The sequence below is a fragment of the Falco peregrinus genome, chromosome 3, assembly GCF_023634155.1.
Source record: "Falco peregrinus isolate bFalPer1 chromosome 3, bFalPer1.pri, whole genome shotgun sequence".
NCBI lineage: Eukaryota > Metazoa > Chordata > Aves > Falconiformes > Falconidae > Falco > Falco peregrinus.
The window spans coordinates 73,421,616-73,437,951 of NC_073723.1; the positions used below are offsets into that span (position 1 = coordinate 73,421,616).

At 42.0% G+C, this 16,336-nt stretch overlaps 1 protein-coding gene across 1 annotated transcript in view; it reads right to left on the reverse strand.

Moving 5' to 3' along the window:
• GALNT12 (polypeptide N-acetylgalactosaminyltransferase 12) overlaps positions 1-16,336 on the reverse strand; it is a 49,739-nt gene that overhangs the window by 3,729 nt on the left and 29,674 nt on the right. The window contains exons 7-9 of the mRNA XM_055800268.1: positions 15,411-15,542; positions 7,333-7,446; positions 768-923 (exon numbers count right to left, since the gene is read on the reverse strand). Coding sequence (XP_055656243.1) covers positions 768-923; positions 7,333-7,446; positions 15,411-15,542 — 402 coding nt within the window. The remainder of the gene's footprint in view (positions 1-767; positions 924-7,332; positions 7,447-15,410; positions 15,543-16,336) is intronic.

The window sequence follows — 16,336 nt, forward strand, 5'->3', positions numbered from 1 at the left end:
GTATTCCTCTCCTTTGGGAGTAGGCATTAAGGCTGAAGAAGAGAGGTACAGATTTGCCGACTGCCCACAGCCAGTAAGATGTGTCCTGTTGGGGCAGGAGTAGGGTGGAAGGTATTTTTTGACAGTGCATCAAATTACACAACTGCACATTACACTGCAGAAAAGCTCAGGGAGCACTTCTGCTGCGCACAGGGAGGGTCATGAGAGATGGGTTTTGCAAAGCAGCAGCAGCAGCTGCTCAAAAGCAGGGAAGAGTGTAAAGTAATGGTGGTATGTGAAGTATCAGAGAGATATGGTGGTACAACACTGGGAAATAAAAGAAGTCAATGAAAGGAGAGCAGAAGCAGACCATAGCCATGAGACTGGCTGGGGAAGGCATATATGAAGGCACATCAGTTCTCAGGAGAAGACAGTAGGGTGAGATGTGAGAGAGAACCAAGCAGCCCACAGAAAGTGCTAGATGGGGACAGGGCAAAGACAGACCTCTGCCAATCTTCCCAACTCCTTTGAGATTAAGGAGGGCACTTTCCTTCCTCTTGTCTTTCCGTACTTTGACTGGCATACTCTTCACCTGTGCACTGCTGCTACCCTGGTTCTGTGTTCAGATATTAAAAGCCAAGATAACATATTTCTCCCAGAGATCTATTCAATGTAGCCTACACGATGTGCCAGCAGTAAGATAAAAAGAAAAAAAAAACCACCCTCAACAATTCTCCTTCCATCCACTCCCCAAAATACCAAACCCAAAACCAAGCAGACACACTTACCTCTCTCAAAACAAATTTCTGATTTTCAGGAATACTGTGGACATTTTCTTGACACAAGTACATTGTCAAGTAGTCTGTCCCTGAATCGACTGCTGCACAGACTTCTGGCTGTCGAGTGTTGTAACGTATTTCATTATGGGATGTGTACTCGAAAAACTACAAATCCAAGAGAAGAAACAAAGGACAACAGTCACTTCATATGTACACAGGAAAGTACTTAGAGGACACACTAAGATAATTAAGTTCACAACATATTGAAGTTGCTGTTGTGGAGAGAAATTCTTCCAGAAGTATTCCAGGAGCCTTAACTTCTGCCGTTTGCTCAGTGTTTTACAGAAAATCAATCTCATCACAGCACTGCTTTACTCTAGTAGCACTTAAAATGTATGAAGTGCTGAATAAATGCCCTGGAAAACAGACATTCCAGCATTAAAGAACTTAAAAAAATCTGACTATAAAATTCTACTTTCACATTCTAGATCACCCTTAAAAATAGGATGGAAAACAGTTTATAGTCTGACATCATGCCTTCTTAATTCAGTTGTCACAAAACAATGTTAGTTTTAATTAAAGAGTAGCTCTCTGCATAGTTTCAAGTGCAGTTTTTGTCAAGGTTCATTTCCAGTTACAAAGTATTCAAGATGCATGGTGATGAACATTTTATAATATAACATTTTAAGACATTATTTGAGGCAAATCAGCTACAGCTGCCTTTAAACATGAACAGAACTTTAATAAAGACAATTTACTAGCTTTGCTTGTTGTACAGTATTCTACAGAGGTGTTCTGAGCATGCTCTAAAACATCTTGGCTTCTGTAGCAATTATGGTTGAAGACTTCCTTAAAATTTGTATATTTATCATGGACATTTGCCAAATTTTGGACTTCATTAAAGAGCAGCAGAGCCTGAAAGTTGTTTGTATTTAGCACACTTGTAAATAATTTATATTACTATAGTGCATGGATGTGTGTTTAGATCCAATTCAGATTATTCTCAGTAGAGCAGAGGAAGGTTTTTATACACATCAGAAAATTGCTTGTTACCAATAGTATAGCTGCATTAGTGGAAACCAATACAAGGATGAGGGACAGAAGTTTTGTTTCACCCCTGGAGAAAGAGACTGTAAGGTTTTATGAAGGGAGCTGTACCAATTCAGAAGTGTTGTATATACTTGAACTTGCCACAAAACCACCCTTAACGACCATCAAGGCTAATTACCCTTGAAAGGTAAACTGGAAGCAGAGTTTTAATGTAAACAGGACCATGTGATTACAAAGTCTGTAGTCACCCATTTCCAGGTTGTAAGAGCCCTGATCTAGACTACACTGATAGCAGTTGATTCATGAAATCTGCCTCTCCTTTTATCACACTCAGGAATTTCTCTGCCGAGGTGGTCACTGCAGCTGTACACAGACCAGTGCTTCCCCCTGTAGTGCTTCATGGCTATATTTTTTTTTTTGCCCCACCAGTGATGCAAGTGACTGACCCCCCCCCCCCCCCACAATTAACCTGTTTGCCACCATTCGTTAGTGGTAAGCCCCAAAGGGAAGTGAGAGTATTGCTGGGGCCTGCTCCTATGACGCAGGCTGTGCTACCTTTATGCCATTTGCTTTATGCCAGAAATGTCTCATCATCATCAGTTGTGATAATATTGCCCATTTATTAAAATATTATTATTAACTCTTAACAGACAGAGGCTGTTCCCTGGCCTTCAGGCTTTAGTTCCCAGGTTCAGCACCTGGCTGGCACACGGAACGCCGGCTGCTTTGGGCACCACAGTGAGCTATAAGGGCACTCATTTTAAGCCTATGACTCGTCAATAAAGAAAAAACTTCACTCCTACTTGTTTGTGTCTGGGTGGACACATTTTTACAGCTGCCACTTTTACAAGACCACACTTAGAGCCTTGGTCATTAATGGATTCATTAGATGTAACAACTCTTTTTAGCCATGTATTCAGTATCAGTTAAAGCCTGCAAGCTGCTGATTGTACTAGGTGCACCAAGAGTAGATGGAACAGCTACCTAGATCAGAGTGCTCCTTACTACTGTCATCTTTCCCAAATGGCCTCTCAAGGACTTGCACCAGATTTTGGAGAAGAGCAAACAAAATGGTTGACTTCTGGATAACATTAAGGATTGGGGTTATAGTATTAGCAACCAAGCATTCCTGCCTCCTTGCCCAATGAACATTACACAGTTCTTTACCCTATACTGCTTCAAATGGAATAAATACCTCAGACTTTGGGCTTTTTCAAGCTCCAGTAATACACAAGATAAATCTTTTCCACCTCAAAAGGTGAAGTGTTTTTTAGGGCTCTTTCCTTGCCCAGTGGGTTCTGTGGGCAAAAAGGAAGCATTTTCAAACTGATCCCCGCACTCTCATCCCTCTCTGTGACTGACCATTGTTATTCTGCACACAGAAGGAAGTCTGCACTTGACAGGCAGAAGCAGCAGAGAGGTTACCTGGTCTGATACCCCTTTCGCAGAAAACCCAGGAGCTTTGCTAAGCTCTTTGTTTGCCTCTCCATATTTTATTCAAATTATCAGATGCAAATGGGAATACTGGGGGGGTACTGTCAAAGCCGGCTGTTGAGTGGTTTCCCGTCCTCTTACCACATCGCGTTGGCTCCCTGCCACCATGCGCTTGGTGTGCGTCCCAGCCACACCAAGAAGGGCAAGGGGCTGTATTCGTACTGAATTTTAAAGCCTTTCATTCTTGTCTGCTGGGGCAGGCACTTGCACAAAACATCAGCAGCCTGTGGCGCAAGCACCAAGTAGCCAGTGCTTTGATTTTCTGCCTCTCTTCCATACACACTGAGCTCCTTCTTTCACCACAGCTGTATCCTCACCTTCTTGTTATAATGAACACACTAATTTTAAACAACCCACAGATACCTTTCTTACTGGTTACACAAAAGCAACTCAAAAGGACTAAAGCGAACCCTCTTACTTAGGTCATGGATTCAAGGAAAAAATAGCAACAAATTACCAGGGACCTTAGTTTCACGAGACCGGTTTTACTTACTCGGACATAAATGGAAGCAGGTGCTGGACTTCATAAATAATCAAGAGCACAGAACTCTCCTCTTGGCACAGTGCACACAGATATTCAGAGGTCACTTTAAGTGGAGAATTGCTTCCAGTGAAAAGAGCTTTTGCAGTTGTCCCCTTCATAAACAGACACCTGCCACTAGCATATCATGCCGAAGGATAGGTGCACTGGAGTGTGAGGCACATATGGCCGACCAAGTTAATCTTCATTAATGTTAAATCCTTTTTTTTTTTTAGAATAACTTTATTCACCACAGTACAGCTCAGTAAACTTCATTCCTTTATACCATGAGACAGTGTGAATGTCCAGCAGGGAGTACTATGTGAGGAAGAAAATGTTCAGTGGTAGAAAAAACTGCAACTAGAGGAAGGGATGAGAAGGAGAAGATTTGAGGATTAAAAATGAGAGCTACCCAGGAAAGAAGAAAAGCATGTGCAAAGGAGCAAAATGTGACCTAGTGTGGGTAAGAACTGGTGGGAGGAATAAGCAAGGGAAGAGACAGAGCAAGGCATTAGAGAAAGACTGGGAGCCAGCCAGCATAGAAAATAAAGTGTTAAACAGCATGGAGGGAGGAAACTGGACCCGTCTGTGACATGTGGTGCAGGGCAGGGGACTGGAGCAAAGCTTTGTAATGAGGGTTTGCTGCTAAAGCTGTATATAGGTAATGAGCGGAGTGATGAGAGCCCACTGGAGGAGAGCTGGCAGAAGAATTTGGGATTAGGATGGCAGATTCCCTTCCAAGGGCAAAACAGCAGTTAAGGGCTGCCTGTTGTCAGCAAATATGTGTGAAACTGTGGTGAATTGCCTTGCTCTCCTTAGCACTGATACAGCTAGAGGATGACCAACCTTGTCACCATCAGTTCCATCAGCTGGCAGCAGTGGATGTACATGTGGGAGATCTGACTGTTTCGGTCCTGCCACTGTCATCTGCCGACTGGGCTAAGGAATGCACACCGCCAGGAGCAGCCTGTTACCTTTTAAGAACTACTGTCAACAGGGCAGGGGGGCGGGAATGAAATTGAGAGAAATGTCCTGCTGGTAGGTTTCATGGCTATTTGTGAGCCACAAAAAGGAGGTGCAAGTTCAGCAGTCCTGACTTCCATTTCCCATCTCACTTGTGCTTCTACATCTTGTCTTATTTTAGCCTCCCTCTGTTCCCCCACCCACAGTTCTCCCTGCTGTTCACTTCTCTTGCAACTAGTACCTGTCATTCCTACTGATGCCCACTTGCCAGCTGCTCTCTCCACTCCCACATTCAGTCCCCCTGCCCCTTTCCACTAAAGAGGTGTCCAGCGATACTGCGCGTCACAATCCCTCCCTGCAGCTCCTAACTAACCCTTCCTCTGTCACACATGCCCTGCTGCCCTACCTCTGTCCAAGAATTCTGCTCCCTGTCACCTTGGCCCCCTCTCCTTGGCTCCTGTCAGCCCTCCCATGCCTTTTTGCTCATTTCACTAACAGTGTTTTGCCCATTTCCAGTGCTTGGCCTTCCCTCCTCAGGCTCTGCAACTCTCTTGTGTCATCTCGTATTTTCTCCGATCCGTTTATCCCGCAGCCAGGTGGTTTCTCCGTTCTTCCTCCCGCTGCCCCAGATGCCAGCAGAGGGAGCACGAACCGCGCAGCTCCGAGCGCCGCCGGGACCCACCATCAGCAGAGGCACAAGGGCATGAATATCCCGTGATGTGGTATCTTTGCAGTCAATTCAGTTAGTCTCTTAGTGCTAGCTAAACAAAGGATAATGCCATCTCATGATAATTCATCTCTGAGTTGTATTTCTCTTTTGCTTTCAGCTTTTATCCTATCTCTTTTATTTTTTCTTGCTGGAAGGGATAAAATTTAAATAAACGTTTTGCTCAGAGAAATACAAAAAGATTCAACCCCTCTCCTCACTGTAATCTGTCATACAAGGGAAAAAAATATCTATAAATACCTTTTTTGTGTAAGCATGCAATCCTATGCATGAAATACTTCTTAATCTACAAATGCAATCAACTCTTCTTCATCAGGAAGTGGCTTAACTAGGTTATCTGATTAACTTATCTTCAGTGTAAGTGTATAGAAGTATGCTTAACTTGGGTGTGGAGCTGAACTGAGGGAGTCAAATGGGTGGCTGTGGTGTGGCTTAATATGCTTGACATACATCTGTCAGCACTGAGATCCTTTGGCTTTCATGATCCAAGATTCTCCTCCTGCCCCAAACCTTCCCCCCACCCCCCACCCCCCACTCCCCGCCCCAGCATCATGGCCTCTGGGACAGAAACACCAGGAAAGTTAAGACATAAACGAGCCAGAAACTAATACATACTACTAAACAATAGTTCTAATAGTTAAGGCAATAAACTTGCTATCAGAAACAAATCCACTTCTTTTTAAGATACGAAGCACAGTGCTCAGGTGGTTGTTTTCCTTTTTTCATTTAAAATGCAATTCATATTATAAGCTTTCTCCTCAATACAGACTTGTTTTTTACTCCCTGAGTTTTTACACCTTTTTAAAGCAGGGTTCAGAAAGATAATGCTTATCTGCCACATCTCTGATTCTCTTCCAAACCTGTTTTTCCTTTCCTGTCTGAACGTTTGGATTAATTTAAAAAATCCCAAACGAACAGTCAAGCCACCCAAACTGTCACAGGGCTATGGACTTACTCTCAACGAGACCCTACCTATTCCTCCACCCCTCCCCACTAGGAGCATGCCATATAGTCTAATCTGGGTTAGAAAACAAAAATCAGGCTAGATAGGTAAGTATATGTTACATGCTACCCATCAAGCACTAAGCCTCAGTTCTAGGTGGCCACTCAAAACCATGTGAAACAGCCACTGTAGTTTGCCACACAGCGCCCCACAACACTTTTACCACAGCATTATGCAGAGACCTTTACAGGTATCATACCTAACCCCTGCTGCACATAGTTTTGATCAGTATGGAGAGGAGACACCAGCAAGCATTTTCAGCTTCAGAAGTTAAATCAAGACAGCAAGAATCAAAGTGTTAGAATGGATCCCTGCTTTCCAGGGTTCTGGAGCCCACGCCCAGGAGGCATTTCTGTACAGTGGAGTACAGGAGAAACTGTACTCCAAAATGCCATCTAAAACCTCTTGTGCAGTTAGACAAGCACCAAAAGGAAAAGGTATCATGACAGACACATGAAGAACTAGGTGAGGTTTGCAATTCTATTAAGGGCTTTGAAGACATGGACAAAAAGCTCAAAGATGTGCTGGTCTGCCCAAACTAGACTATAAGCACTATAGCTGCTAATGAGCTCTGTGGAAAGGTGTACTTAGGGTATGCATGAGTTCCCTGGTCTGGGTAGACACATCATCAGAACGAAGGAAGTCTGACCTTAAGATACATCAAAATTAAAAGCATTCAGTGCAAGATTCAACATTAGACCTAAGGTCAACTCACTGTGGCAACATACTCTCTCAGCCCTACTGCAATGCTTTTACTGTACTTTTTTAGATTACAACCATCGTGTTAGTCAAAATGAAAATAAAACATGAATCTTACCTGATTTTGTCCCATGCCATGACATGGGTACAGTATGATCCTGTGTCCAGTTACTTGATGTTCATTTGTAGGGTTATAATCAAAACAAAAGTTTGCCATTCCTCTATTCTTCAGCTAATCAAAACAAAAGAATGTTTAAAGTATTAAACTAAAGTAAGGAAGATATTCTGTAGTCACTTTACACCCATGCTGCTGGGCTGTGAGGTTTGTATCTCAGAGCTTGTACATACTAACCAAAATGGAATAGATCAAATGGAACCAATGGCAACATCTCTGACTAACGGGAAATAAAACTGTTGGGATCGTCTTGACTTTGGGTGTTGAAGCAGCCAGACACGATGACTTCCCCCAGGAATGACACCATGTTCTAGTGTATTTTCACATGAAGCAGGCAGGAACTATGAAAAGCTGTGCTGAAACTCAACAAGCCAGTAACTCATGCAGAACAGCTCCCACCCCCCCAGGATCTACTTGTTCAATTTTCTTATGAAAAGACTCAGTTTGTCAGATGGGAGACGTTAGAAATATTTGTTCTCAAAAGGACTCCAGTACTCTTTTGAGGTTGAACAAGCAGACAGATTTTAAGACCAGATATCATGAAAGTGGGTAAGATGTAACTTTGGAAAGAGACATTAAAGTGTGATATAAAACGTTCTTTACTATTGTTGCTGATCTCTGACACAACAAGTGTGTAACTTTTAGATTAAATTTGAAAATATTGTGACCTGGTTTTAAAAACATCAGGCTAATTAGCAAGGATTTGTCCTTAACAGAAGGCAAAAGTAACTGAAAATAGGTTAAACAATGCTATAATAATTACTGACTCCTAGTATTAGCCATTTAACAATATTAAAAATTACAGAGTGAAACAGGTTCTGTAAACACAGATTTGAGCTGAATGACCGTGTTACTGAGTATAATTGTATCACAGACAAAAAGAGTAAGCAGAGTAAATCTCAGAAGAGTTAGCTCAGCAAGGTGTAATTTCACCCCTCTTCCCTAGTCGTGATAAATGTATCCTCAATTCTTAACTTGGAGAATGAATGTGCACAAAGGGATTGCAGAAGGCTAAAACCAACCAAACACGACAAACCCTGCAGGACCCTAACCCACCACAGAACAAACCACACAAGTTGGAAAATTAAATACCGGTGTTCTATATACATTTTGCTTTCCCAATGTCTACTTTTATTGCTACCCGATGTCTTCTTTCCACTGCCTTGCGCACGCTCCCACTGACCGACAGCCAAGCTCTCAGAACCTTGCATGCCTGGGCTGCCCGCCCAAGGCAACAGCGATGCCTTGGGCAGGAGGATGGAGAAGACGACCAAGCCGCCAGCCTGGGGCCCCTTGCAGGGCTGCCGGGGGCTGTGAGGCTCTCCTGTCAGAGCCAAACGTATAAACAGATTACTGAAACCCTATCTTTACAGGCTTTGCCTCTTCATTCCTCTCTGAACATGTTTCCACTATGCATTTGGTGTAATTTTTCAGTACAGGATAAACTAACATCTGAATTCGGCGTATGGTAAAATTCATCCTTAGTTTTAGTGCTCAAGTTTACCAGAAAACCCCTGGGAACCCTTTCTACAGAAAGCGCTGCTTGTTTTATGGGAACACACTAGACCATTGCACCCCTCCTCAAACTGTCAAAAGAAGTCTTTTTTTTTTTTTTTTTTTTAACTTTATAGCACTAGGCAAGAATTACACTTAGAAAAACAGGAAATAAAAGTGTCTTCTACAGATGATTTTTAACACTACCATGGAACTACATAAACCAAACAATAAGCTTCTCATATTTCTACATGCTACATCAAGAAACGTCAACTTAAAGTCATAACCACTTAAGAACAGTAATTGTATCTCTAAAAACATACATTGGTTTTGGTGGTTGTCAGCGGCTGTCCTCAGGCTCAGAGGGTCTCTCATTCATACGTTCAGTAACGTACGACTTTGCCTGACTGTCTACCGGCCCCAAGGGAAGATAAACACAGCAAAGCCCTTATCTGTGGTGCCCTTCCAGACAACCCAACGTCTTCGCTGCCGCTCCAAGCATGCATTCTTCACTGTCAGCCCCCAGCATGTGCTTGAGCACATGGCCTGGAATTTTAAATAGCCTATTTTTAAATGCTATGCACCACCACCAACAGAACTATGGTAACTCTCTGATGCGTGCTACTCAATGCCCAAATACAGACAACAAAATCTGTGTAGAAGATTACCAAGCTAAGCTTCATTTCAGGTGGCTTAAAAGCGAGCCTGTACTCCCAGGATGCTACCACATTTCTCTCTCATGCAGAAATGCTTGTGATACGTGCAGACATATGCCTAAACACACACGGTCTGTATTTCAACCTGGTTCTTTTAGTTTCTTTTATCAGACATCAGTAGATGCTAGACATTAGTAGATGCTCTTTTATACCCACACTTCATCAGGAAGCCTAATAGGTATTCAAGACCTGCTTTGCGGGAATAGTGCATACTCTAAGCTGTTAAATGACCTGATCTGAAATGACAAAGATTTGGAAATAATCACATTTGAAAATCTGATTGCAGAATCATTTATGGTAAAGAGAAAAAAAAAATATCTGCCCTCCGTTCCAAGGTACAAAAAAGTATGAGAAAATATGTGAAAATAATGCTCTTGTTAAATGAGAATACACAGTTCAAGTTCCTTTTACGTGCTACAGCTCTATCAAAACAGCAATCATCCATTCATTTCTGAAGCTATCTTTGTTCCCACATCTACCATAAACAAGTCATGCAATAAGAACAAAATTTTCTCTGTGACTTACCTTGATTCTCTTGCAGAATGCTGCATTAGAGAAACAGAAGCAAGAAAAAATGTTGATCACCTTGCCATTAAAACACATCGTTCAGTCAGTTCTAAGAAATTCTGCCCATGCAGGATTACTGGCTGCTTCTTTGCCTCCTATTGAAATGCTGCGGTTGTACTCTACAATTCCATTTAGTTACCACTCTGTTTGGAGGCTGGGACAGGTAGTAAACAGCAACTACTGAGACATTCACCTCAGACCTCTATCCCTTACTGCTTGGAGAAATTTAAATCTGTTGTTTCCTGACATCTGGACACTTGCATATAACAACACAATACAGATGGCATTCTGCAAATCATTATTAGGTTTTGGGTTTTTTTTAAATAAAATCCATTTCATATAACTGTAAGCAAATCATCAACAACAGATTTTTGACATTAAAACTTCATTACATTAGTTGATAAATACGGGCAGTGGAGTACAGCCAATCTTCCTCTTCATCCACAAAATAGATCAGAATCCTCTTTACTCTGCCTCAGTGGCACTGGTGCTGATGCATTGTGGTACTGTGGGACACAGTTATGAATTTTCAGCAAGCCAACAGCTTCATGGTACTGACCAGGTATAATTTTTTACCTCAAAAGTAATCTGAGCAGTCAAAAGGAATGATTTTACTGAGTGTATGCTATTTTCGTATCACCCTTTTTGGAAAAAAAATAAATATCCTCTGATTTCTGTTATCTTCTTAAGCTGTCGTGGTTTAACCCCAGCTGGCAACTAAGTACCATGCATCCACTTGCTTACTCCCCCGCACTCCCAGAGGGATGGGGAGGGGATCTGCGAGAAAGGTAAGACTCGTGGGTTGAGACAAGAACAATTAAATAATTAAAATAAAATAATAACAACAACAATTATAACGAGAAGGAGAGAGACAGGGACAGAGGCATAAAATCCAAAAGGGAAAAAAAACCCCCAAGTGACGCACAATACAACTGCTCACCACCCACTGACTGATGCCCAGCCAGTCCCAGAGCAGTGATCAACAGTCCTGGGTAATTCTCCCCTGTTGATATACCCAGCATGTCATTCTATGGTATGGAATACCCCTTTGGATAGTTTGGGTCAGCTGTCCTGGCTGTGTCCCCTCCCAATTTCTGATGCCCCTCCAGGCTTCTCCCTGGCAGGGCCTGGGAAATTGAGAAGTCCTTAACTTAGTATAAACACTACTTAGTAACAACTAAAAACATCCATGTGTTATCAACATTTTTCTCATACTAAATCCAACACACAGCACTGCACCAGCTACTGAGAAGAAGATTAACTCTGCCCCAGCTGAGTAAGTGCAACGCTAAAATGGGTATACGATGCTGATGACTAAGATCCTTAGAAGGAATCAATTATGAGATACTGCTGTTGGAATTCAGTTGTTCACCCTAGCAAGTCCAGATCTCCCTGGGAGGCTCATGAACATACAAGCACATCTCAAGCCATGGTGTGTTTGTTCACTTGTATCAAACACTTGAATTTCTCCTGCTTCCTTTAAAAAAAAAGTCTCTCAAGACTTTTTCAGAGGCTGTACAGCCAACAGAGTGGTGCATATTTTCCTGTGTTCGGCATCAGATCACCAGGTCTAGTCAGCTATAATCTTGGGTACCAATTCAACTCAAGTGGCAGCTCTACAAATTGTGTTACAATGCAGTTTTAGAGGTATACCCTAGAGGCGGCTGTTTTGGAGCCTGATACCTCTGACAACTTGTAACACCAGACATGCAATAGCCTTTTTGATGGCATATCTTAAGCCACGTAGCTAAGATCTCTGCTTCTCTAAGCCTCTCTCTATACATCATGTGTTATTTAGGTAATTTACAAAATGTTCTCTTTCATGTCAAAGCTATACAAAATTACTCATAGTTTTAAAGGCTTAAAATCTCTCTTCTCGAGTTTGTTTGGGTTTTTTAAGGTTATATCTGGTCTAAATTAAAAAGAAAATTATGTCTATGCATTCGGAAATTCATTGAGGATGAGATGGTCTCAGGGCAAAATGCGGAAGGAAGCTGCCAATAGAAAAATTCAAGTTTTCGATCTTCCAACTAATTCAGTCAGTCACAGATGCCTTTAAGGATAGGTGGTGAAACGAGCCATTGGCTAGTTCGTCACAACAGACATGTATCAGCTTAGTTGCTTCACATTCAGCTGGAAGAAAGATCAGCTACAAACTGTTTGAAAAGAACAAAGAAAAACTTCTTGTATCAAAACACAATATGGTCTCACTGCCAAGTGACCAAACATAGAAAAGGAGAGAGAAAATCCTGACTTTTGTGTCGACACTGTCTTTTAAAAGCAATTTGGATGCCAAGTTCAAAGCCAAATTCACTGACTGACCATAATCTTTATCCGCAGATATGCACCCTGAACGCCAGCAATACCTACTACACCTTTGAGGGGAAAGGAACCCTGACTACCCCTGTGCTTTGCAGCCATGCATTTCCATAGTCACCACTAACATGACAAGATCACAGGGCTGCCCAGTTCCTCTGTCTTCACCCAGCTGCACAATGCAGCAATGTCACGGTACTAATACTGAACACACAAGATGGCTCAAAGTTCCTCCTAAAGGTGCCCACACCGTCCCTTCCAAGGGCAGCTAAGATTTTTCAGCAGACGTAGTCTGGGGTATCTAGGTGGGCAGTCTGCACAGACCTGGGGTTCAAGTCCCTTTAAGATTTCACACTTCTGCTGCAGAAGTACAGTATACACTTTGCCGGTAAGTGCATGCTCAAGGAAGGCCAAATCAGATGCTATGCCACAAAAAGACAGACATTAGTACTCTACACAAGAACCTAAAAGGGATTAACATTGGCCTTTCTGGAAATGCTGACGTATTATTATTTTAACCCACTAAATGCCTACCAGCTTCGCTCCCTCCCACCCCCCAAATAAATTACTAAAGCCAAAAGGGTTAGTTCGTGTCCCACACAAAGTTCCAAAGCTGCATGTAGCCCAAGGACAAGAAAGAAGTTATTTCCCTCATCTCTATGCCTCAGGCAGTTTATAAGAATGCAACCATAGCTCAAGCAAAAATATTCAAAATTCAGTATACTTAAATAAAGTTTTAGGCCGCTAACTTTTTAGACAGCCAAGCTTAGTATAGATATTTTTATCTACATAGCAAGAGAAAAAAAATTAGCACGTGTGTCTATTTGTCAGTGCATGGCACTGAAGGCTGCTCAATTCTTGCATTTATTTCAATAACATATGGCTGACCTATGGGTAATCTTAGAAAGATTTTCAACTTCAGCGTAAAGATTTTCAAGGGAGGCAGAAATCCCCATATTCCTTTGCATCTCTTTGAACAATTAAATAGCCTCACACTAAACCGAGCTGTTAGCAAAGCCAACACTTTTAAACACAGTATTTTTGTGAACCAGAAAAGCACTACACAGCTAAGGCAAGAGTAAAGAACACGATCAATGATTCATTGAAGTTAGCAGATGGGACTCAATATCCACAAATCAGTCGAATCAGTAGGTGTCATTTTTGCACTGTCACTTTCTCAGAGTATAACTGTACTTTAATCACATTTTAAATTCCTCCTGCCAAAAAAAGGTGCATTCTTATGCCTACGAGTAGATGACAACCTTTAAGAATTGTTTTTAGAGAAATACATAGAGCACACCTAAATAACACCATAGATTCCTCAAGCAGCTCTGAACAAGAAGTATTTCTAGGTATTGTCAACACCTTTCCTAAGGATGACACGTGCAGTTACACTATGAAAGAAACTGCACAAATCCCTTCTCCTCCCCAGGAGGCTGAAGCACCATCACTGCCACCAGTCCAGGCTTTCTTTTGGAGGGCAAAGGATGGAGGTGGAGGGGATGATAAGGTTACTGAAATGCTCCTAGAAGGTAAGTCTGGTAACATCTTACTGCTTCAACTGTCTCTGACCTTGTCAGTTAGCAATCCAGCACAAAACAACAAAAAAAACCCCAACAAACCAAAGCTGTACTGGGGTCTGTTCAAGGTACTGGGTAATGGTGGTTGTTACCTTTCATGCCGGTGATCACAGAGAGACGCCAGCTCAGGTGCAAGCTCCAAGATAACTGGAGGAGGGTGACTACTCTCTCAGAGGCTCCCAAGGGCTTTGCTGCCAACTGATGCACTCCCTATGGGAGCTCTTACAGCTCCCCCCAGGAAATACAGTTCCCCATGGGAGACTGCAGCATCTCCACATCAGGATCTTTCCATTCAGCGGGTAACAAAGCTGTTAGGGAAGACTGTGGGGAGAATCGGTTCCTGTACGTTTTGTATGCCCACAGGGATCAGGATTTTTTCCTCCAGTGAAGGCAATTCTACAGAGACTGATTAACTGAATCACAGATGGCAGCAAGACAAGACTGTTGTGATACAGGCTCGATGCAAAGCAGCTGTGTGGGAATGCAGCTCAGCTAGATCTGCAGAGTGATCGAGTTACCAGCAAAAGTACTTCTAAGTTGCATTGTACTGGTAATCAGGAAGGTATTTCATACATCGTTGCCTGGCAAAAAGGTGCAGTCTGGTCTTCCTAGTAAGATAGGCAGCAGGTATTTGCTGATTTTTCAGAGGAAGCAGGTATTTGCTGCATCATCTCCACCTTCGTCCTTTCCAAATGAGACTACGGTAATGTGATATACATGGAGCTATAGTTTATATTTATTTGTAAGCTGCAATTAGCATAGAAAGTTGTTGACTCTTAAAAAAAGGAGAAGAGGATTCTGATACTGAACGAACAAAAATTGCTTGTGAACCTGTGCTGCTCTAAATGGACCTCCAGATTAAAAATTAACAGGTTGGTTTTGACATACAGAATCCTGTGTGATCTGGGAGCACACAACACCAGCTCTCTCTCCCATCATCACAGCATCATAGTTTTCATCAGATAAAATGTGGAAAGACATGCTTCAAAGCACACACTATTTGCAAGTCGACGACTAAAAACTAAAGCACTTTGGTGTTCTCTTTTTTTGCTATGCAACATTTCAAGAAATAAAAAAGTCATCCTTTGCTGCCTTTAACACTCCCAAGATGTCACTTGGAAGGTGTAATTCACAGCAGCTTTGCCTGTTCTCCTACCCTCTCACAGAACTCCTTCATAAACAGCATCCCCTAGAATAAAAAGTCTAATAGAAAGCACATTTTAAAGGCTACCAATTCTAACTGAATTCTACCAAAATCCCAGCATGATTTTGGCAGAAAAACACCTTCATACTGAGTCAGTGGGAAAGCTCAGAACCTCACGGACGCCCCTCCTCAGCAGCCACGTACCATTCCAAAGAAGCCTGGTCTGTCCTCAGGTACATGAAGCTCTGGGTACACGTTCTCCAAGAACCATTTGAAGTCCTTACATTTCAGCTTCTCCCGAAGGAGTCTCCTTTCTGTCACATCTCCATATGGTTCCTGAAAGGAAAAAAAAAAGAAAAAAAAAATTAAAAAAACCCCAACCAGAACAGATGCTCTCTTCTAAATTATCTATATACATTATTAGGAACCGTATGCTTAAGTGAGGAGTAGGACTTCCAGCCAGGAAAATCCCCATGTTTGGGTGCTGGATTTGATTTCATTATCCTGACGTTTGTTAGATGTTGACAAAAAAGAACTGGAACGGTGCACGTAAAACTTCTAAATATGCTAGAAGACAGTTCATCTGAGAAAACTCCCCGAATTTGCAAGTAAGGAAGCCCTTGAACACAGATTGCTGGGAACTGAGGTGTATTGGAAAATAAAACTTCCTTTAGCTGGATAATTGAAAAACTCAAAAGCAGTGAATGAATCTTAAGAATTTTAAATTAATCTACCGTCTATTTGCAAATTACCTGTACAGACAGTTTTACACTTAACTGATGAAATTCATAAAATCTGCTAATGTTTCCTTTGAAATTCATAGTTTTAGGGGGTGGGGAATATGAAATATTAAAACTCCAGAGAAAAGCTTTCATTGCAGACTTCCCTGTCTATAGATCGGAGCAGAGTTCACATCTTTTTATGTCTGTCTTCAAAAATCTATCTTTATATTGACTAGGGACTTCAGTCACGCATGAGATACCACTTGCAGCCCCCAGATTTTTGCAGGTTACTTGACACACTCTTTCATCAAACCACAAATATATTTGCATTTCTCAAAGCTGTGGAAATATCACTGAAAACACAAAGAGGATGTAAAATAGAGACAGAGGTGCCTGCTTGAATAAACA